The sequence below is a fragment of the Phoxinus phoxinus genome, assembly GCF_949152265.1.
Source record: "Phoxinus phoxinus genome assembly, chromosome: 1".
NCBI classification, from domain to species: domain Eukaryota; kingdom Metazoa; phylum Chordata; class Actinopteri; order Cypriniformes; family Leuciscidae; genus Phoxinus; species Phoxinus phoxinus.
Window position 1 is genome coordinate 8,407,836 of NC_136876.1, and position 24,983 is coordinate 8,432,818.

The 24,983-nt window shown below is 41.2% G+C and overlaps 2 protein-coding genes across 4 annotated transcripts in view; one reads left to right on the top strand and one right to left on the bottom strand.

The window, feature by feature from the left end:
- LOC307000351 (uncharacterized protein) overlaps positions 1-24,983 on the bottom strand; it is a 166,770-nt gene that overhangs the window by 71,394 nt on the left and 70,393 nt on the right. The window lies entirely within an intron of this gene.
- Positions 1-24,983, top strand: part of LOC307000506 (uncharacterized protein) — a 177,768-nt gene that overhangs the window by 59,738 nt on the left and 93,047 nt on the right. For 2 of the 3 annotated variants that reach the window (XM_079616141.1, XM_079616142.1), the window contains exon 1: positions 16,355-16,492. The exons of the other annotated variant lie outside the window; for it this stretch is intronic. In XM_079616141.1, coding sequence (XP_079472267.1) covers positions 16,435-16,492 — 58 coding nt within the window. In that variant the 5' untranslated portion in view covers positions 16,355-16,434. Of the gene's footprint in view, positions 1-16,354; positions 16,493-24,983 lie in introns of those variants that run through there. 3 annotated transcript variants of the gene reach the window in all.

The following is a 24,983-nucleotide window of genomic DNA, read 5'->3' on the forward strand; positions in this document are numbered from 1 at the left end:
GCCTCCGGTCAGGCTGCTTCGGCCCTGCACACAATGTTTGTGTTGCAGGTCTTCCAGGCCAAACTCCTCCAGTCGATGGACAAGGCTTGCCCGGACCCCGAGGCAGTCTGAGACCTACGAAGCGCCACGGACCTAGCCTTGCTTGCTACCAAGGCTACAGTGCAGGCTATTGAGAGGAATATGGCTAGTTTGGTCGTGCTCGAGCGCCACTTTTGGCGAAACCTCACCGACATCAAGGACGTGGACAGTACGATGTTCCTCGACGCCCCTGTATCCAGCTCTGGTCTCTTCGGCCCGGCGGTGAAGGGTTTCTCAAAGAGGTACACCAAAGCGCAGAAGTCATCCCAAGCTATGCGACACTTCCTGCCGAAATGCTCCAGCTCCGCCTCAAACAGACCCAAGTCTGTCCCGCCCTCGCCTCACCCAGCGAAGCGCTACCCACCGCCCCGGCGCCAGGGCCCGTGACCCAGCGTCATGCCAGACGCTGGGCCACCGAAAGCCTCATAACGTTGAAGGCAAAAAGAGAGGGCTCGTGTCTCGCGCTAGCCGGACCACCCTCAAAAAGACCCCACAACACTTCTCACAGCTCCCTGTTCAGCTCAGGCGGCTGGATATTTTATTATTGTAAACAGGCCCGCTGCACTGCGCGCGCCTCTGCAAACAAACGCCGTTTTCACGGCGATCCCAGTAAAGCACAAAAAGAGCATGTTTCACAATCACAACACACACAGGTTCAAGGTCCCCCTTCCTAGGTGGCCCCCTCCCAATTGTGTCACTGCCCTAGCCACAAAGGTGATGGCCTGGCAAGCCATCCCCGATTGTGTCAAGTTGGGTCATAAACACTATAAAGCAAAGCTACTCACTCCAATTCGCTCGCAGACCCCCAAAGTTTCAGGCGGTTATCGAGACTTCGGTGAGAAGCAAAGTGGGTCACGTGCTTTGCGCCGAAATACAGAATCTGTTAGCAAAAGGGGCGATTGAGCTAGTCCCCCCTGCGCAAAAACAATCGGGGTTCTACAGCCGCTATTTTCTAGTCCCGAAAAAAGACGGCGGTCTCAGACCCAAACTAGATTTAAGACATTTGAACAAGGCTCTCATGAGACGGTCCTTCAAAATGTTAACTACCAAACATATCCTCGCGCAAATTCGCCCAGGGGATTGGTTTGTTACAATGGATCTGAAAGATGCATATTTTCACATTCAGATAAACCCTCATCACAGGCCATTCTTGAGATTCGCCTTCCGAGGGTCAGGCTTATCAATACACCGTTCTGCCGTTCGGTCTATCCGTAGCGCACCGTACATTCACGAAGTGCATGGATGCAGCGCTTTCTCCCCTGAGAAATCAGGGAGTGCGCGTGCTGAATTATCTAGACGATTGGCTGGTGCTGGCACAGTCAAGATCAGAGCTACTGTCACACAGATTTGATTCTCGGCCATTTGAAATGCATGGGTCTCAATATCAATATAACCAAGAGCAAACTGAACCCCAGCCAGAGCGTGGTCTTTCTGGGCACAGTTATCGACTCTGTAACCAGCTGCCTCGTTCAATGCTGGAGAGCGCGCACCTCTAAATAAATTTCAGAAACTTCTCGGTCTCATGGCAGCATCATCTTCAGTACTCCGTATGGGATTACTGCGCATGCGCCCGCTGCAGCACTGGCTCAAGCGCCGAGTGCCAACACATGCATGGAAGTCAGGCAGCCTGCGCATCATGGTGAATCACGGTTGTTTACGGACCCTGGTTCCCTGGCGGGCTCAGAACTGGTACCAAGAGGGAGTGACCATGGGAGTAGTTTCCCGGACGAATGTGATTTTTACAGACTCATCCAACCAAGGTTGGGAAGCGCTGCACGAGGGCAAGCCTACTTCCGGCCTCTGGACGAGCACGGAAAAGAGCTTACATATCAACTGTCTGGAAATGAAAGCAGTTTGTTTGGCCCTCAAAGCTTTTCTGTCAAACCTCAGGGGGCACCACGTCTTAGTCCGCACGGAAAACACGTCAGTGATGGCCTACATAAATCGCCAGGGCGGCATCAGGTCAGGCAACCTGTACGCCATAGCGAGGGACCTCCTCTTGTGGGCACAGACCAGCCTGAGTTCTCTGAGAGCGGCACATATCCCTGGCATTCAGAATCTGGGTGCGGATATACTCTCACGGGGCAACACTCCCCAAGGCGAGTAGTCCCTTAACTCACAGATGGTCAGTCTGATATGGAGTGAGTTCGGCAAGGCCGAAGACGACCTTTTCGGCTCGAGAATAAACACCCACTGCGCAGCGTTCTTCGCCCACCTCTGGCCCAACCGTCCCCTTTATGCGTTTCCTCTCGTTTCAATGATTCCCCAGGTCATAGAATGGGTCAGGGAGAGCGGATGCCCAACCCTCCTAGTAGTCCCGCTCTGGGAATCCAGACCGTGGTTCCCAGAGCTGGTTCAGTTATCGGACAGAACCCCCTGGCCGGTTCCGCTGAGGAAGGATCTCCTCACACAGGCGAAAGGGACGATATGGCATCCGCGACCCGACTTATGGGCCCTCCATGTGTGGCCCTTAAACGGGTACCCAGGGACCTTCCTGAGAAGGTTTTAAACACTATCACTGAGGCTAGGGCCCCGTCTACTAGGCGCCTTTATACTCAGAAGTGGTCAGGGTTTTCCAGCTGGTGCTTGTAAAAACTTTTTGATCCTGGGTCATGTGAGGTATCAGTGATACTCTCCTTCCCGCAGAAGCTGTTGGATGCGGGCTGTTCCCCGTCCACGCTCAAAGTGTACGTGTTAGCCATCGAACCGCTCCAGTCGGTTGATCTTAAACTTTTCTCATTAAAGACTGCTCTCCTAATGGCATCCCAATGGCCCATTGACATCTATCAAGCGAGTGGGGGATCTGCAGGCCCTCTCTTTGAGCCCTTCATGTCTGGAGTTTGGATTAGAGGACTCCAAGGTCATCCTCAAACCCAGACATGGCTATATATCCTAAGTGCTCTCAACACTGTTCAGAGCACAGGTTATCACGCTGTTAGCCCTTCCCCCTTCTGCTGAGGATGGGGAGGCTAATTTGCTCTGCCCTGTCAGAGCTCTGAGAATCTACTCTTCACTGCTCTACTTGCACACGTTGTGTCTGATCCTTGAGATGCTTTCTTTTTACCACTTAGTCAACATGGTGATCTCACAGTGATCTCATCATGTGGTCACAACGTGAGCAATGTGAGTTCACAGTGAGCTAAAAGTGTAACCTCACAGCGCACTCACTGTGTGCTCATGGCCGCAATATGAGCTCATCCCAGCTAGAAATGTTATTGTTCTATAAATGTTTTAAGAGCATTATATTATGTTATGGTTTCTGTAGTAATTTTATTTTTGTTACCAGAATGTTCTCCTAAAAAGTAGGATAACAGTCTCTAAAAACATTTTTAAAATGTTTAGTGATTACATTGATAGAACATTATCCCCTAACATTATTATAAGGGTTTAGCGGGAAGTTTCCCAGCAGACACAGGACTGATCCTCTTAAAAGAGGTTTAGATGTCGAAGTTGGTTTGAAAGTAGTTGTTTGGTTTGGTCACCATTATGGAGGTCAGTGTTTGCTTTAGTTGGGCTCTTTGGCCTTGACTATTTGATGTTAGTTTCTCTCTGGCTGTTGTGTTTGTTATAGAAAGAGAAAATGTGAAGGATATACACAGCAAAATCTCCAGTGTTAAACTAACACTCCTGGGAGTTTATATGAGTCCACACTCAAGAGTGTAAAGTGTTAAAATATGAGTGTTAAATGAACACTCAAGAGTGTTAAAGTTAATGAGATAATTAAGTTATTAATTAAGTGATGATTGAGCATTAGTGATGAACACCTGATGATAACAAGCAGAATCACTGAAGGACAAAATCACAAATTGTAAGCCACCATTATGGAGATCAGTGTTTGCTTTAGTTGGGCTCTTGACCCTTATATTATTAACTTTAGATTTTGTGTGCCTGCTGTTATTATAACAGACAGATGAACAAAGAAAAAAAGTGATCTATTGGTTATGTTATGACAATCATAATTTGAACTTGATCACTGAACCCTTATTTCTGATTTAGTTTTAAGTTGTTTATTACAGCATAACTGTGATTCTACATAAATATCCAGAATTTTTGATAAATAAATACTGAATAATTTATTTTAAAGTTGTTTTGAAAAAAAAAAACTCATTTTAGGCACACACAGACATGAAGATTCAGTCTATATGCATCTCAACAATGGTGATGAGCAAAATATTCAATTAGGTAAAGGAAATTACTATTAATTCCGCAATGCATGATGGGAGCCATTAATGAGTTGATTGGTGGCAGCCGCTGCAACATGCTTTATTATTGTCACCATTGTTGAGATTCACAGGCTGATTATTGATGTCTGTGTTTTTGATCAACTATAATTGGATCACATTAAAAATACTGAAAATCATATGTTTTAGAAACATAGAGCTGCTGTATTACCAAGTTAAACTAAACTATCTAAATATGTTTTAATCATCTCAGATCACAATATGATTATGCCAAAACATAACCGACACCATCAGATCACAAATTCTCTTTGTTCATCTGACTGTTATTAATCAGTAACTGCAGACAAGCAAAATCTAAAGTTAATAATATAAGGGTCAAGAGCACACAGTGAGTGCACAGTGCGGTTACACTTTTAACTCACTGTGACCTCACATTGTGATCATATGGAGAGATCACTGTGAGATCAAAGTGTTGACTGGGAAGGCTGCTCATTTTCATTGTCATTGATGACAGGGTGCCATCAAGTGACAAGTCTGTTCCTGGTGTCAGTCTTGTTTAGGCCAATAACTGAAAAGGTTCGCTCAGCATCCGCATTTGAGCAATGTTGGGTAAGTTACTTTAAAAAAGTAATTAGTTACTTCTCACAAAAAGTAACTGAGTTAGTAATTGAGTTACATCATTACAAAACTAACTAATTACCAGGGAAAGTAATTTCGTTACTTAAAAAAAAAGAAAAAGAAATACCCCCAATATTAAATATGTTGAATGAATGCAATGGACACTAAATAGAACAAATTATTATTATAAAACATTGTATACACTAACAAAAAGTGCTCTCAATATAATACTGAACAATGTTCCAACATAAATAATAATAATAAAATATAATATCTTGGGGTTTTATTTTTATAACCTACAGGTCATCATCAGAGGTTATTTAAGCCAAATTCTAGTCGTGTTTGCCGCACGTGTTCACAACCGGTCAAACAAAGATGTTTTCTTTGAACGTTCCCAGCAGGTTATTTTGGAGTTTTATTTTATAACCATGTAAACTAACGCTGCAGATTATACCAATAGGCTACATAGATCATCCTAATGCGGAAATGTATATTTAATTTATAAACAAACTATATTATGCTCGGACACACTCGATCTTACTCGCGCACTGTCGAGCGCGCTCTCGGACACACTCGATCTCACTCGCGCACTGTCGAGCGCGCTCTCGGACAACGGTACTCTCGGCACACAGACTGATTAGGCAAGGCTACGTCTGTAGTGACAAGGCACACTATTTTATTATCTGCTTATCTTGATTGTCATCCAAACTTTCAAACGCGCATCAGTGGCTCCGACTCCGAACCTATGCTCCGAACTCTCTCTGAACTAACTTCTCACACGCAACTGACCTATCACGTGCAAAGGTTTTCAGCGAATCAACGATCAGCAAATACTGCAGTGAGAACGTTGTTGGCAAATGTTACAGCTGTGGGCTCAGCTAAACTCCTCTCCTGTCATTAATACACTGTACACAGTCAATATAGTCAGTCATCAATAGAAAATTTACGGATTGAGAGGGGAGAAAAATGGATTTTGGCGTGACATTTCTTGTCTGTGCGTGAGAGCGTGAGATTGATGCTGAAAGCGTGAGTATCACGCCAGATGCGTGAGAGTTGGCAACCCTGTTGTTCTGTGAATCATTTTAACACTGAGTATGACGGCTAGAGGGCAGTAAAACCTAATAAGAAGAACCTAGAGAGATGATGAAGAAGTAGAGTTGTTGAGATGCTGATGCACTGTTGACTGATGCTTCCTACATTAAAGGGATACTTCAGGATTTAGCATTAAGCTTTGTATCAAAAACCTGTAGTTATTTCAAATTACAGTGCTTCCCTCCCTCATATCCCCCAGAGACAAGAGATGTATTTTTTGTCTGTAAAAAAGCCTCCGACATCTGAGGATTTTTTGGCCAGAGGCTAGAGACTACAGCCAGTAGAAGGCGCTAGATCCGCATGTTTTCAACCCGCCCATAGAGGGTGGGATCTCACTCACCGAATGTACACCGAGTGTCAGCCATCTTTTATTTGAAAGCTAAGCTAACAGGCTCTAAATCTGTGGAGAAAGCTGAGTAGTAGGGGTTACCATCCTCTTTTCCCAGACATGTCCGGCCGTCGAGATTCAGCTTTTGCTTTCTGCAGTCGCCATTCATTGTTTACATGCACACCTTTTGTTTCAATCTAACTGATTTTTTTTTGTAGAACGCTAAACAAGTGATCGGTTCATGTGCGTTCTAACATTGCTAAGAAAATTCCCGCTCCTCCATGAGAGATACGAGACTGCTGCCGCTCATCAGTAATCACGCCACCGGCCTCGCGCCGTTCTCCCGCGGCCGTCAGTCTAGTCCTGCTCTTCACAGTAAACATGATGAATGGCGACTGTAGAACGCAAAAGCCGAATCCCAGACATTTTTGGCGATCTCGAAATCCCAGGCAGACTCGTCACGGAGACTCACTAGTAGCCTAGCCTTGTTGTTTAATTGGCGTGGCTTGGGAGTGGCCTCGTAGGGCAGTGAAGCAAGTGCATTCTGGGAGTTGTTGTCTTTCATCCACATGAGCCACAAATAAATTTTCTGGCTTTTCTCAGTCTAGAAGGCTCCAAATTCAAGAATAATTTCACATTTCTACTAAATACAAAAAATCTACATAAATGACCCATTTTAAATACACATTCATCTTCCCAGAGGTGAAGTATCCCTTTAAAGATAGACATTTGGAGTTAGCTTGTGTTGTCTTTCTTCTGCATATTACAACTTCACATGTGCTATGAATTTGTTAATTGTTCCACAAGGTGGCAACACTGACCCGGGCCGTTGTTTCACAGTAGAAAACTAAACTAAAGAGAACAAATTGAGAACTAAATAAAACGACAAAAAACACCAGAGACTGCAACAGTCCACATTGACAAGCGCTTGTGTGAGGGGAGTTAAGAGACACCGGCAACATTAGATTAAAATAATACAAAGACGTGCAAAGATAATACATGTGTGAGTGTGATTCCAGATTCTGATCATATGTGTTGCCAACAAGTACAGACCATGTGTTTCAAATTTGTTGTTGTATAATTGTTCATGTAGTCAGTGTAATTGGAAGTAATTTAGATTCGTACCAGCCGAGAGAGTGAATGACTGCAAACAAGTGCAAGTGTGATTTCTGAATTTGATCACCGCTATGTTTTGTCAACAGAAATCTATCCTTAAGCGCGAATTGCCCAGCCAGCACAGCCATGTGGGGCCCACATGGGTTTGACCTGGGCTATCTAACTGGGACCCAGACAGTTTTGCACCCGGTTTCCATGTAGGCCCCACATGGGTTTGCCCAGATGAAATGAACACTGCTCAGTGTGCACACTACAGGCTGTTAAATGTAACACATATCAGTGTTGGAGTTAATGAGATAATTAAGTGATTGAATAATGCCATCCATCCATCTTCTTCCGCTTATCCGGGGCCGGGTCGCGGGAGCAGCAGTCTAAGCAGGGATGCCCAGACTTCCCTCTCCCTAGCCACTTCCTCTAGCTCTTCCGGGGGGACACCGAGGCGTTCCCAGGCCAGCCGGGAGACATAGTCTCTCCAGCGTGTCCTAGGTCTTCCCCGGGGTCTTCTCCCGGTGGGACGCGCCCGGAACACCTTCCCGGGAAGGCGTCCAGGAGGCATCCGGAACAGATGCTCGAGCCACCTCAGCTGACCCCTCTCGATTGAATAATGATTGAGCATTAGTGATGAACACCTGCTGTTAACAAGCAGAATCACTGAAGGAAAGAGAAACACAACTACTTCCAGCCACAGCCTTAGATGAAATCAACTGAAGATAAAATACATAAAATCTCTCAAGATCTGATTAAACAACTCCACAAACAGCATTACCAGCTTCACTTATTACTAACCAGGTTGACTTAATTTCTGTCAGACGTCTACAGAAGTTCTTCTTGAAAATTAACAGAGGTTAAGATGTTGATGATTTATTGAAAATAATAGTTTGGTTTGATGCCACCATTATAGAGATCAGCACTTGCTTTAGTTGGGCTCTTGACTTTTTAACATTAGTTTTTCTCTGTTCAGTTGTGTCTGATTGTTATGTTGAGAACAGCAAAAGAAAATGCAATCAGATGCTATAATCTGATTGATGATAAGAATATAATCATCATGCAGTGGCTTAACTCACTAATATTGTGTGTGAGTTTTGTACAGGTGATATGTTATTCATTTTGTTTTCTTCCTGTGATTCTACAGCAACTGTCTTGGTCCCAGTTAGATAGCCCAGGTCAAACCCATGTGGGCCCCACAAGCCAATCCTGTTACACCTGCAGTCTGAACATAGCCTAATCAAGTCAAGTAACTTTTATTTCTAGCGCTTTATACAGTAGGCTACAGATTGCAGACAGCTTTACACAGGGTTCGAATTATGATTTAATCTTTGTGGGGGTCTCAAAAAAAAAAAAAAAAAGTAGCCTATGAGCAGGCGGTGTGTGCAGTGCCATCGCCAGAAGGGGGGCATATGAAATGCATGGGAGGGCACAATTATTATTAGCCTGCAGTACGTATATTTATAATAATACACTGAGTTTCGGATAATTTATGATGAGATGCGCTCCAGTTCACGAGCAAGGCAAGCGACCGTGGTGCACTGGCGCCTCCATGTCGTGATTATATTGTCTGCCATTTGTAGTATTTTTGTGGGTTGAGCTCCGTACCTGTAGGGGGGTCCGGGGGCATGAAGAAAATTTTGTACATTTTAAAGATAAATTCATTAATCTGGTGTACTTTGAGTCCCCCGAATGTGCTGTTAAAAATAAATAATCGACCCACCAACCTCCCGAACCTGTATGATATTCTCTGATTTAGATATCTGCATCTGCAACATCACATTACAATTATTCAAATTCTCAGTGTTAAGCATGATAATATGATACATTTTTGTCTGGTTGGGCAAGTACAAACTTAAAAAACACACGCACGTGTCCCGGACAAGCGTAATGTCGAAATTCTATTCAGATCAGTAACTTACCAAACAATCATAAAAGAAAGAAATATATCTTACCATCATCGTGAGGTGAAAAGGAGGATCCACTCTCCTGCCACACTCTCATGAAAGTGCTCATCTATAGCACGAAATTATTTCTCGTACCATTTATTCACCAAAAATTGTTTTTTTTGCGTGCATATGATACGACTTTATGGTGTGAAATACCAGCCCGATCTTACGGCAATTCGTACGAATTTTACGAAGTGGCTAATTCGTACCAATTCATACGACCTCACGAATTTGTAAGTTTTTTGCTAAATCGTACATATTTTACGAGTTGCCAAAATCGTATGAATTCATACGAATGACCTACCCCTGACCCCGCCCCTAAACCTACCCATCACGTGGGTTTAGACAAATCGTACAAATTCGTACGAGTGAGGTCGTACGAATTCGTACGAATTAGCCACCTTTTAATCACTCGTACAAATTCGTACGAATTGGTCGTGAGATAGCGTTGGAAATACGCACGTTCTCCACACACCCCTACCCAAGGGGTTTGCATTGCGTTTCATTTACATGCAAAAAAAATAACTATTTTTGGCGTATAAATGGCACGATAAATAAAATGTACTGTACCTGTTTATAAATTCAACAGTCTGTAAATTCCTTAAGAAAACAACGAGTGGTGCACTCTTTTCAGACGCAAATCTAATTAAAAGTACATATATATATATATATGTATTACCTAATAAATTATGTTATATTATTTTAGTTTTAATTAAAAACCAGGGAATGTGTGTGCTAATAATTTTTAGAGACCCCCACAGGTGTATGATTTTACTGCTTTCTTGGGAGCTGGCTCCCACGTAATTCGAATCCAGGCTTTACAGTGATAAACAGGAAAATAATGACTCAGTGTTGCAAAAAGAGATCAATTCTGCTGTTAAATCCAAATCCAATCCAAATCCCAATCCAAAATTATTTAACTTTTTTTAAACTCATCTCATAAGTTTTCACTTTTACTAGTGAAATTTTTGTATTTGCTTCTAATTGGTAAAATGTTGTAATTTGTTATCTTTTAATATTTTATCAACAACTACTGTCTGCTGGTTGTATTTTCGTCAGGAAAATGTATACATTAATATCTGAAAGTGAAAGCCATGAAGTGTTATGTAATAAACAATATTTTGCTCCACACATTACTGAGAATAGAGCATCACAGTCCCGCCCACAGCCCGAGAGAGCTCTGGTGCCGGAAGTAAATTTCCCATTCATTTCTCCCATTGACTTTTGGAAAAATCCGTATCGAAAGAGTTTTAGAGCATGTCTGAGGATAACCAGCTATGGCTGAACTCATAAGCATACAACATATCATTTCGAGTAAAAAAACGAAGAGAAAATCCAAAAAAAGGCAAAGGTACAAGACTGTGTACATATTTTCATTTCCGAGCGAAGGAACTACTCATCCCATAAACCACCGCGCCTCACTGAAGCCACAACCGCGAAAGAGCCTTTTGAGTGAATTTTATATAGTAAATGTGTAGTTAATAGCAGTTATTTCAGTAATAATCGTGTAAATAAAAATAATAATATATTGTGTGCGTGTGTGAAAGCGGTTAACGATAGCGTTAGCAACATGGTGCAGCTCAGTCATCAACACACGTGTGTTCAGTCAGTGTGTAACGTTAGTTTGTGTGTTTATTTCAAAGCCCTTTATGACACAGGACACTCTGCTGACAGGACAGGTTGAGGTCCATGCTCATTTTCATGATGTTATAGTTCATCCTTAATTGTAATAACATTTAATGTATTTTCTTAATATCCACAACAAGTGAAAATTAAAAAGTGATGGTCAGCAAACCAGAAAGTGCACAGCGCCACCGGTCTGATGCATGGACCGCTGCATGGTCTGCTCTTGGACCGTCATATTCAGTTTATTAACTTGCCATGAATTATTACACAAATGTTCAGTAAATGCATGAAGAGGTATGCCTAGGCTTAATATTGTTTTGACAGTGGCATCATAAAATGCTTGATATGACTCATACCATATGAAGGCTACAGTAGCCTATCTAAAGTGAACGATAAGTAATGGATAATGTAAAGGTTGTTATAGTGAATACAACTCGCGAAAGGCTGATTATGAGCCCGAAGCAAAGCCTGAAGGGAGTTGTATTCGCTATAACAACCAACTCGCTATACATTATCCCGCTTATTACATGGCTACCTACCAAATAAATAAATAATTTGACACAAAATATTAATTTAAAAAGGAATGTATTTATTTAAAAACTATTTATATGGCTTCCGCTAAAGAAAACAGTCCGTTCAAGTCTCTACCAGAGAATGTAGACGGGCTCTGGTCTCTACTGTTAGAATCCTGCTTCCATGGCAACGCTCTGACCTTCATAGACAGTATATAAGATGGACACAGCGACCCCATAGACTTCAACGAAGAAAAGTGAAGCCCATTTGAAGCACTCACTTCCTGATCGCCAGGCGAACTGCGCAGGCTCAAACTGAGCTTGAACACGTGAGCAACGTGTCTAACAGCTGTCAGTCTTCTAGTAGCTGTGCGGAGAGAAATCTGAATCATTCCCTTCCGAATCTCGCAGAGACGGAGAGCGTGAGTATTAGCTGTCCATGAGCTAGCAGCAGGATCAACTTTATCACTCTCTATGGGCTTCTCGCTTCACTTTATCGGACTTAATGCCTCCACGTTCCCCCGATTGCCTGCGAGCTTCTACGCCGGTCTGTACGGTAATTTCTCTACGGTGCGACAGAGAGTCGCTTGAGTTATGACGCAATCGTTAGCCTATTTTTACAAAAACGGCTTCTACGGGGCCATAACGTAAGGTACAAGGTAATGGAGCCTTTTATACATTGTCGAGTTTCTTTAGAAATAAATAATGGCTAAATGGAGTCTTTGGACGCCTCAGATGTAAAGTTATTCGCTGTCAAAGTGACGCAAAAATGAATGGGAGTCAATGGAATGCTAACAGCAGGTGAAGTTCTGCTACAATGGCGGCGCCCGCGGAGGCTTCAGTTTCCGGTGGATGGATTACCCCCTTGGGTTTACACGATATCCACCAATCAGATGCATCACTGTGGGATTGTGGGATTGTTTAGGATTGTGGGTAATGAAGTACTTATCCAAGACATCGCGAATAAAAGGCATTTATCTCAAATCAAGGTTAGTGCCCCATGAACTTTTGGCGTTTATATGAGCATATACAATCGCTTAGTACAGCCGTTGCTGGTTTTAAGTCTACCATGTATGGTTACGTTTTTATGGCTTATACCCCAAATGTCTATGGAGAAATTGTATTGAATTTTTACTTCCGGCACCGGCTGTGGGCGGGACTGTGATGTAGAGGTCTTCAGGTGAACCCGTTGACCCGTTGACCCGGGACCCGACCCGGGACCCGTACGGGTTCGGGTCTATATTTTAAATGATCAGCCGGGTCCGGGTCGGGTCGAATCTATTACTTCGGGTCCCGGGTCTGTTTAACATTGTGTGTAATACCCGTGCGAGTCATCAAATCTCAAAAATGCGTCTTGTCACACTCATATTTAATATATTTTAAATCAGTAACATAATCTGAGGTGAACTGTAACATGAATGTTTACTTTGACACTCAAAATAAATTGCGTTAAAAAGCATATTTTAGGTTGATCCATCCAGCTAGCGCGCATTTGCAGTCAAGCGCGTGTCATGTTTCTATGGCAACCAGTTACCAGAAGCAGAGCTTCAGTGAGGGACAGCCAAACCGCACTTTAGATTTTACAATGTCAATTAATCGTTTTGTTCAATCTTAAAGTTTTAGTGGTCAGATTCAGACTCGATGATGCAGAGCAGAGAGCACGGAGATGATAAATAACGTCAGCGCAGCGGCCATGGCACTGAACGAGCAATCGTTATTATAGTTCAAAAAGGCAAACAGCCAAAAGTTATTGTGCGAGTTAGCAGCTAACTCGTTTAATTTGTCATCCGTCACCGTGAGTCCGTGACATCATGTGGACTTTTGAAGCTGAAATAACAAGGATTAAGCTTGGACTTGGTGGAATAACGAGAGGAATAACATGGATAACTTTCTTGTCGGAGCCGAAGGATTGTAATGCATCACAGCCAGTCAGGTAACGTAACGTTACAAGGAAAGGATGGAGAGACTACTAACGTTACGCTGCTACGGCTCCTTAAATTAGGTAAGACAAAAAGTTGTAATTTTTCGCAACAGGTTTATTGACTTGTAATAGCAGTTTAAGGTGGAAAATGTGACAATCGGGTCCAGTCGGGTCTGTGTCTTCCCGGCAGTTTCGGGTCCAGCTTACAAAAAATGTATCGGGTCTGCACGGGTCCGGGTCCAGCTTTTGAAATAATAGTCGGGTCCGGGTCGGTTCGGTGTAGCAAATTACGGGTCCCTTCCGGTTCGGGTAAGAATTTTTGGACCCGTGAAGACCTCTACTGTGATGCTCTATAGTGGCGCTTTTCTGACTATCTGCCGGTGACGTCATCACTAGCGCGCGCAGTCAGCGTCGAGCGAGTGAGTCTTCTGATGAGAGGTGAGCAGTTCACATTTCGTATTTTTAAGCAATTGTAAGACACACTTTACTCAGTTTGTTTATCCAACAATATAAGATTCCGTTTCTGCCTCGTTTGAATCGAGTACAGTGCTGTTTGTGTGTTTGCTGACTTAAACAATTGATTGAATTTTGTGTGAATGATTGTTTCGATGTTTGTAGTGATAATGTTGCTATACTCTCGCGATCTGTGAGGGGAATTGATGCAAACCGATATCAAGTTTACAATGTTATATCTCTGACATATCTTTGACATGTCAAATTTGCAGTGTTGGGGAGTAGTTAAACAAGTTGCGACGCTACTAACTTAACTACATTTTTCAGTAGCTTGGCAGTAGCCTAACTCAGTTGCTTTTTAAACAGTGTAGCTTTTCCAGTAGCTAACTACTTTTTGCAGCAAGTAGCGGTGTAGCGCGAGCAAAAGCTACATTGCGGTTTGTCGAGCCTGCGCGAATCAGCGCGATGCCAGGATATTCTTCTTTTAGAGTTGTGACGTTCGTGAACGAACCGATTCTTTTGAACGGCTCATAAACATGAACGATGGGAGCCGAGTCGCGGCTGGAGGGGAGCCGTTCTTTCTGTCGTTCTTTTTTTCCTATGCGTGTTTCACACAGATGCACACAAATTAGTCCTCCGCGAGACAGAACAGTTATAGGGGGAGGGGCGCACCCAGCGCAGGGGTGTTGTGTGATGATAGTTGTGTTCCATTTTATTTATTCTAATTTTATCTACAGTATATATTTAAAACTTTAAATATTTTTTGTTTTCTATCAAAATGTTCTTGTGTGATAACAATGTTCTTGTGTGGAAGTGTTTTAGTAAAAGCTGTTTTGCACAGAAATTTTGCAGCCGGCTTTGTTTTTGATGTTTATTTGTGAGTAGGTATGAATAACATAGTCAACGTAGCTTTACAAATACACACACTTTGGTAAATCCAAAATAGTGATGTCACTGTCTAAGCAGATGGATGTTGTGCGACCCTATATGGCCACACATGACAAATGAGGTAATAATCAATATTTCAGAATAATTAAAACTCAGATATTGGTGTGTGATATCTGAGTTTTAATTATTTGACTACAAATCTCACCTCATCATTCCTCCCAGTGATTATTTCCAGGCTAAACTGAGATGTCCCCAAGCTGGCTTCTTAAAACTGACTACTGGTAAATATTTAAAAAGAGCCAAAAACAGATCGCCAAGATCCGGATCCCCTCAAAGAGACATTTTTTTGCCATTACCGCCACCTGTTGTTTAATCTTGCATCTTGCGGCTAACGGTTCACTGACGTACAGAAGTGGGTTGACACACCCATATTATCCATGATGGAGCAAGACGTGGCGGCAGATTTGAAGGATGGAGAAACAACTAATGTTAATTACCCATGGCCTTTTTTGTCCAAGTTCATATTTGTTGCAATTTTGCACTTTTGACTAACAGTCTGATATATTTGAGTGTAGTGTGTAATAAAACAATACTCTTTGAAATCATAATTGTATTGCATCGTTTTAAACACTAAATATTTTACTTAAAACATTCCTCAGACACTTATTCAGTTATTTATAATATACGTTGTTCAAAAAAATCAAAAGTTTCAATGTAGCTAGCTACTTTTTGATAGTAACTTGTAGTGTAGCTAACTACTTTTCCAAAAGGGTAGCTTGACTGTAGTTTAACTACTTTAACTTACGAGTAGCTTGTAGCTTGTCAAACTACAGTTTCAGAGTAGCTTCCCCAACACTGCAAATTTGTAGTTACTTTAGATGGCTAGCCTAAAATTCAGGACAGATGCTACTCCATACTGTCTATACAATGAGCCACGTGGGACATTTAAAATCTACACATAACAACATTACAGACACTGAAACCATTAAAAAATTGATTTATGCTATTTCTGTTTAAAGAAGATTTTAACACTGTAAGTTTAGCATATTACTAGGCTACATAATGTTAATCATTTAATTTGTTTATTGCTTTTAATGTAGGCTAGTTATTAGAAAGTATGCTCGAGTGTAGTTATTTTATTTTTTCATTCTTACTGTTATAGTTTACATTATATTCTCTTTTCTATATTTCTAGACAGAAATCATCTTGTGTGTTAATATAAGGAGGCAGAATTAAATAATATGGATAGAAATGTTAGCAACAGAAAGAGACAAAAAAAAGAAATGCATACAATCTGTGAATTTCCACATTTGTGAGTGCAGTGTTACTGAATGAGCTTAAATTGAATTGCTCTTTGTGTCGATACTGTTCTTTTCAGTATAATGATGTACGTATGGTATCTTTAATTATATAATTTGGAGGACATGTGTCACCGTGAATGTGTACTTTATTTTTTATTTATTTTAAAGCTCAGTAACCGATTTATTGTTGATTTAGGCTAATCTGCTTCTTCCACACAGAATTTCATGTTCAGTGAAGCTCCTCCTCACACAAAAATCCTGCCTTCAGTGATTTCACAAATAAACACTGGAATATTTCCATCAGCTACAAGTGAAGACGAGCATGAAAGCATCAGGAAGAGCTGAAATCTGCAGAGACTGAGTTTATTAAAGAGGACAGTGAGAACATGAGTGATCCAGAACCCTGCAGAATGAAACGCACTGAAGATCCTGAAGAACAAAGAGGTTGGTGTTTATTCCTCATTCTCCATTAAAGGGGTCATGACATGAGAAACCAAATTTGCCTTGATCTTTTGGTATATAAGAGGTCTTTGTACCATTAAAACGTCCTGCAAGTTTCATAGCTTAAGACGTCCTCCCCATTATAAACGAATCATTTATTTAATCAAGCTCTAAATACAGCTCGTTCTGGATCCTGGTAAGAAGTGACGTCACGGTACGAAGTGACGTACCAGCGTTTGCATATGACCGCCTCCAGCACAAGACAACTACGCTTTAAGTGCAAGACAACTACGCTCATTTCGTATCATCGACGCGCGCCTCACAACCCAAGTGTTCAGTCGACGGACAGCGAGTGGGTCTGTGTACAGGGAAATGACGATGCCACGCAGATGTGCTGTTCCTGGCTGTGGACAAACAACATCTTTGAATACGCTGCCGAAAGATCCAGTCGTCAGGGGAAAATGGATGCACTTTATTTTTTGCGCACGTCCCAGTCACGGCAGTGTTAGTTTAAGCGTTTGTTCTATACATTTGAAGGATGACTGTTTTGAGAACAAATCCCAATATGATGCTGGCTTTGCCAGAAAACTGTTGCTCAAAGATAAGTCTGTGCGACTATTCTGGGCTCAACAACGACGACGCAAACTGTAAGTAATGTATTTAAAACTTTAAACTACTTTTTTAAATACGCTGAATCCGCAAATGTTCTGTCTGGGGGCGTTAATGACGTTAGCCAATCGTTGACGTTAGCCAATCATAACAGTGGGCGTTAACACTGAACTCTTAAAGGGGAAACACCCCCAAAACAGACTGTTTGAATCAGAGGATGAGAAACAGGGTGGGAAAAGGTCATAAATCACTACATTTTAAAATAATAAAAAATAAAAAACTATAGTAATACTATAATTGCACCTAGGGGATCATAATAATAAAATAAAATAAAAACATGTCATGACCCCTTTAAAGCTGCTCTAAGCGATGCTGGGTGACGTCACTTCTTGTTGACATTCAAAGTATTGTCAAACAAAACGGAGGCTAGCTAGACCCTCCCTTCTCCTCATCCTCATCCCGTCTCCTCCCCCTCCCTCCGTTTCCCAGTGAGCATAAACAACGGCTTCGTCATAAACAAATTTAGTCAAAGTTGTCAATAGCCTATAAATGAACGTTCAAATTCATAACAAACAGTGGGTGAATACAATCATTCACACAAGCTGTCGCCCTACTGTGAGTTTGCTTGATCATTTACAATAGAGATTGATCGCTAGCTGCTATAAACCTATATGTTGTATTCACTAAAGTTAGCGCTGACTGCATAGATCTAGCAAATTATATCCTTGTGTTGGTTAGGTGAACACGAACGTCCATTTAGAAAAACAAAAAAATGGATTTACCTGTCCAGCAAAAACAGAGCGACGTCTGGATGTCGGATTGGAAGTCCCTCTGCCGGCGGAGTTCTCGCCACCTTTCGAAGGCTTTTCCAATGTTTATGGGACTTTGTGCGTTCCTTAACCTTTTCCCTCTTTTGCAATTTGTTCATCGGAACGTCGTCTCTTTGGTCGTGTGTCGGCCATATCAAACTTTAAGAGAATATAATTCTAACTTCCCTCTTCATGCTTCACTCTCCTCCACACCCCCCTTCATGTGTACGCACACTAACCCCCCAAACCCTGCTTGTCGGTGATTGGTAGAGATGCGCGGATGGGCTATTATTTAATCCGCAACCGCATCACACAACTCATCATCTGTCCGCCATCCATCCGCACTAATGTTTTTGACCAATTTTCAAACCCAAGCTCTTACCTCAGAATATCAGCAATGAACTCCGATCGGCGCACAGGGACAAAAATAAATAAATAGCCTAAATTAAACGCACTTCGGCAAACCTGGCCTTATCTGATAGCTAGGCTACTGTACAATATTTTCATTGAAGCCTAATAGAAAACGCATTTTGGCACATCATTTCAACATGCTGCTATTTAGCCTACTACTAATGAATGCCTATTTCAGTTTATTTTTTAGCAAATAGATAGAAAACTCGAATAAAATAACAAGTCATTTACATTATAGGCAAACTCTGCGCACTGTCATGTCAGGGTGACAGCGCCGCCGCTCCCACCACGCGCATCACGCGAGCTGAGGGAGCACCAAAAAAATTGCCTAATGAAAAATCAATAATTATAATGCCGATATAATTTCAGTATAGAAATGCAGATATCCCAAGTTTCCCGCATATTGATAGCGGCTCACTGATGCCCGCAAATTAGTTAAAATCTCCAGAATCTAGAGCGAGCGCGCCCGCGAGACAGAGACTGTGCTCCAAACCACGTAGCGCGTGCACGGCAGAGAGAGCAAGAGATTTATATCATGTTTGATCTTGAAGACGTCCACAATCTACTTTTCAAGCGAATCATAGAGATCGTGATCTTTTATGTTCACGTAGTAGCCAGATTTTTATTTTGACGGTGATAAGAACTAGGGATCCAACGATCTTATTTTTTTTTAGATCCGATACCAAAAATTCAGAGTATCGACCGATCCGATACCAGTGCAGTTTTTTTTTTTTATCAAGTATAATCTTTTTTTATCTATAATTCTCTGTGTTGAACTGATAATCACTCTTGTATTAAACACAATGTACTAAATACAACTTCATTATAAAAAAAAATATATATATGATCATAATCTATGACAAAAAATACTATTATAAACTAGATTAGTAGATAATAGTGATGCTCCGATTGATCGGCCACCGATCAAGATCGGCCGATATTGGCTAAAAATAGCTTGATCGGTGAACCCCAAAAGTGCAGATCAAAAAAGCCGATCACGTGACGTAATTACGTGATTACTCGCGCAAGTTTTTTCCACCTGCATGCATGGCACACGGGCACACAACAGCAGACCGGAGCTTTCCAGTGGCAACATGAGTTTTTCAAAGTGTCTGACAAAAAATAGCCATTTGCAATGTATGTCGTGCTGAAGTCCCTCGAGGTGGAAGCCACCAACGGCATTTTAAAGGCACACTATGCAGCTTTCCGTTTTTGTCAAACAGCGACCCCTAGTGTCGCTGTGGAATACTTGCACTGTCGTAAGAAGCGTGGGGTATGGAACAGGCACAGATAGTCTCCGAAGATATTGACCAGGTAATGTTTCACGATTTCATACAAATATTAGGCTACTGTATACTGCAGAGTCTACTGAACTACTGATGATGGTAATAGGATAATAATAAATTTGTCAAGTGTTAGATTACTTTATAATAATAAAGTAGCCTACCGCGTTTGATGTTTTTACATGATTGCAGCTAAATCACAAGTAAATAGTCTATAGTCTAGGCCTACTGTATCATTTAATTTGTGTTTTTTGATTGTAATGTTAACATTACAAAATGCCAGATGACATCAATAAAGTTAAATGTATGTCGCATTATATCATAACATTGCAATAATCATGTCTAATGACATCATAACGGCCAATTTATCATAATAGTTTGCAAATTTTACTCGTTTACACTATTTACAACCTCTAGACTTATGTCTATTACTACCAGGATAATTCGCCCTACTATGAGTTTGTTTACCACCGAAATTACTTTGAAGCTGTTATATTAAGGTACAATTTCTACATAGTGTGCCTTTAACACCACTAACATGATTAGGCATCTTCGAACGTATTTAAATTTCAGTCAGGTCTAAAACAGAGTTTACCCTTGTTCATTTCCAGAAACGCTGGCCGCAGAAAGTCATTACAAAGTAGCAAAAAAGTAGTCGTAGCCTAAAGCGGAGCTGTAGAGCTGGGTTCTCCAACACGGCGCTCGCGAGCTGCCAGTAGCTCGTGGCCTGACTGGAGGGAGCTCGTCAAGGGGCTGTTCACATATCGCGTCTTTTGCGCGCTCAAGTTCATTATATCAAATAGGCGTGCGGCAAGCGGCTCATTATAGAAGCGATGCAGCCGTTTTTTCCAGGCGCAGCGAGATGAAAAATTTCAACTTCAGAATTCTGCAAAAGCTACTAAAACTTCTTTGTCGTTGTGGAGAGCGCAGTGCATGGTTGCATAGCAACGACAGACGCCACGAGAAAATCGGACCGAATTTTACTATTAATAATAAAAGATAAGCTAATGTGCATTGTAAATGTCAGTAATTTATCTTTTTGACTCATTCTTTTTATAAAAAAAAATTATTTAAAGGCTGAAATATGTGAGGTTTATCTTTTTATAAAACCTTTTTTGTCAAAACTTTATTTGCACTTGTAGATGTTGCAAGACACTTTTAAAATCTAGCCATATTTTTATGTTATTATTTTAATGCTTATGTAAACACAAAGTGCATATTGATGCTAATTTTATTTGTTATTTGTCTTAAATTTGACTTTCATGAATTTCTGTCTGATAAACCACCTATTGGTTTTGGGATGTTTTGCATAATTGGTTGTTCCAGAAAGAAATCGTTCTTGCCACCTTATAGTTTGTTTCATTTCCACAAATGGTGCAAACTCTGCTAGATTATAGATAAAAGATTCCCATTCCCCTGCCAGTCTGTGATCGGCAATCGACAGATCATGATTTCGGTGATCGGCCCCCAAAATGCTGATCGGAGCATCTCTAGTAGATAATTTAGCAGTAAAAATCACGAGTGCACAATAATTCTATAAATCTGACCATTTAGTGAAAAAAATATAATTATAAAATATTATTTAGTGGGGAACTGTAATGGCGATTTTAATCTTTATTTCTTATTCTGTTCCTAATGATTTAACAGATTAATGCTGTATATTCTCTGTCTGTATTCTGAGTTTTTGCTGATGTAACGTTGATTCAGCTGGAGAGAGGTGTGAGCCTGAGAATGATCTGTATCTTAAAGGATAATTCCGGTATTTAACACCTTGAGTCTATATTGTAGTTTGTTTTGGATGAACAAGAGTGGTGGACAACATTTTTTTGACAATGGTTCCTCTCTCGAGTTTTTGACTATAATAGAATTGGCCATGGACCCATTTAACATTGGAGTCAATGTGCATGTCCGAAAATGTCATTAAAACAGCCAATAATGTTCGTTTATCAAAACTGTTAAACTCACCGAGTGATTAGTGATGTTAGTTGATGTTCCAGAAACAAAAAGTGTTGCGAAATACAGTTTCTGTCGTGTTTTATTCGTCATTTTCGAGCACTCAGTCCTAGTGTTGGGTCCGAGTCCACCTTTGTCGAGTCCGAGTCGAGTCCAAGTCCTTAACAACCGAGTACAAGTCCAAGTCCGAGTCCAAAGAGGGTCGAGTCGGACTTGAGTCCGAGTCCTTAACATCCGAGTCCGAGTCGAGTCCGGCCGAGTCCACAAAGATTTAAATGATTTGAAATTGACCTTTCACAAAGACCCGCCCCTCTTGGTTACTGTTGCTACGTCCGACAAGCCATTCCTCTCTCACTCCACATGTTCTCGGTCGGAGCAAAGAGGACACTAACAATGTGCCAACAGACAGAGCAGGGTTAGCCTGGCCAGCCAGACTTACATCAAGATGTTTAGTCTGGACACTGTCCATAGACTAGGCTTACTCTGAGAGGCGGGATAAACGGCTGTCTCTCAAAATCCCTCTGCACGCAATAGGATAGCGCTACAACCAATCAGAGCAACGAAGAAGGTGACGTGGTGCGTTTTCCCACCAGCGGAGCTAATTGGTATATTAAACTTATTCCGTATCCAGTCGGCAAAACTCCGAACACATCTTCCTTTTTTAAAAATGATTTAAGTGCCGTTTTTTGCTCTTTTCTTAAAGAGAAACTTAACTCCAAGTCCTCCAGAGTCGCGGCCAAAGCCGATTTGAAAGACTGCTGTTCGACAGCTGCTGCCGCCATTCTTTGTTTACAAGTGCCTATGCCAGCCGTCGCAACTCTGTCGTCATATGTTAAGCCCGCCCCGCATGCTCTATACAAGACGTGATTGGCCTGACCCAATCTGGGTTTTTGCTGCTAGAATGTGTATTGAGAGTTGCTAGACTGGCCCTGGCTGCAAAATACATTTTGCTGCCGCTAGGGGCGTCTAGATTTCTAGGCTAGAGCAGGGTACTTTTGGTTTGAAATAAAGTCTCAGCTTTCAATTTTTTTTAATTTTTATGAAATTCAAACGATAAATACTGTTTTGTGGTGCTTTAATGTGTAGGCCTCAGTTCGAACAGCACGTGAACTGATAATCTCTTCTAGTTATAGCACACATTTCTAAAAAAGAAAGTTCAAGTCCACTGCCTTTAATCTACTAACTGATTTGGTTTGTTTGTCGAACAAAAATGGCGTGTATCTGCATTATAATTGGTCAGATCACCTGTCAATCAAATCCCGGCGAAAGGTCTCAACACTGAGCTCTTAAATTAATATTTTAAACCTTACAAAATGATTGCAATGTATAGTTACAGTCATACGTTTACCTATTGTACATCTTTTAGAATCTGCAAGGTTATGCTTAATAATGCAACACGATGCATTAAGAGCCAGGGGTAAACTTTTGAGCAAGATGATGATGTTTAAATTTTTCTTATTGTGTTGTACATGCTAATATCTTATTTAGCCTCTGAATGGTTGGACTAAATTAATGAATGCATTTTTAAACAAATAAGACCAATTTACACCAATGATCCAGTTCAAAAGTTTACACCTCTTGGCTCTTAACGGATGCTTCCTTCTTGTGCATCACTAAATGTTTGCAGGGTTTGTAATAGTTGTGTATGAGTCCCTCAGTTGTCACCAGTGTGAAAGTATGGATCTTACAATCATAGTCACTGCTAGTAAGGAGTCAAATATGCAGAAGATGCTGGAAAAGCAAAGAATGTGCAGGAGCTGGATGATTTTTCCTCAACCATTAAAAAAAAAAAGAAAAGAAAAAAAAGTTCTGGATCATTCAGGTAATGACACAAAATTAAAATCGAGCCTATGTAATTTGTCTTTATTTTGTGTTTGTATTTTATTTAGGCTATTAAACATCTGTTTTGTGAAAAAGCTTTTTCAGGGCAGTACTAAATAGAAACAATGTGTATGATCCGTCTTATTAAAAAACATATAAAAATAACATTTTAGAGATTCTGCAAGGAGTATGTAAACTTATGACTAAAGTATAAATGCAACAAAAATGATAACATTATTAGACGCCAAAATGTTGCTATGGTTATCACGTTCTTATGTTGCTATGTGTCAAATCATCGCAATTTCATGACTCAAAGGACAAAAATTAAGTGGATTCAATCCCACATTTAAATGCAGTTATCACTCTTTATAATTTACAGTGTGAACGTAACCACTGGTCCTCTAGAAGTATGAAAAACAAAACTATTTAGATTGTCAACAGCGCTCCCTTTAAGCCATCACTTACCGCGTTCGGCACTCTCCCTAAACCTCTCGTCATAAACACTGACTGAAGTTGTCCGCACTGCACAGTGAATATCTTATTTATATTGCGTCTAGAGAGACTTTGTTGTTTATGAGGGGATTTGCGAAAGGATAAAGCTGTGCTGATTCTAAACATACATTTTGAGCGAATTATTCGCATGCGGACTCTAAAACGCCTCTGATTTGCCACTGATTTTATGCACTTAACTGTGATTGGCTACAATGCTCAACGCTGAAACAACGTTGTTTCGTTTAGTTTTTAAATAAAAAAAATTCACAAAATTTCGTTTTGTGTCATCCAGTGCCCGGACTCGACTGGACTCGGACATTTTTCCGAGTCTAAAATGTCCCGAGTCCGTGTCAAGTCCGAGTACAAATTCATTCGAGTGCGTGACAAGTCCGAGTCCATTCAAAATTGGACTCGAGACCGGACTCGAGTCCGAGTCCGAGTTCGAGTACCCCAACTCTACTCAGTCCTTCAACAGAATTCAATGGGATTTTACAAAATGACGAATAAAACACGACAGAAACTGTATTTCGCAACACTTTTTGTTTCTGGAACATCAACTAACATCACTAATCACTCGGTGAGTTGCACAGTTTTGTAAATGAACATTATTGGCTGTTTTAATGACATTTTCGGACATGCACATTGACTCCAATGTTAAATGGGTCCATGGCCAATTCTTTTATAGTCAAAAACTCGAGAGAGGAACCATTGTCAAAAAAATGTTGTCCACCACTCTTGTTCATCCAAAACAAACTACAATATAGACTCAAGGTGTTAAATACCGGAATTATCCTTTAAGTTTCCATGCTGGGGGAAGATGTTCCTTCTTGTGTAAACGGTGGGGTTGATAGATTCCCTTGCATTATAAAGTAGCAGGCCAATCTCTCTGGAGGAGAAGTGCAGGAGTACCAGTGTCTGTCTGTCTCTGACTCTGGCCTGCAGCCTGGCTGCAGGCTGGGGTCAGGGAACCATTTCTTGCATGAATAAATTACTTTTCTTTTTAAATACCATTTGGATCTTGACGTCTCTTTTGCCGTGATGCAATTTTTGTTTAAGTAATAGTTTTTTGCCACAACAGGAACAAATAAGAGACAATAAGTGATAGTGTACAGTGTT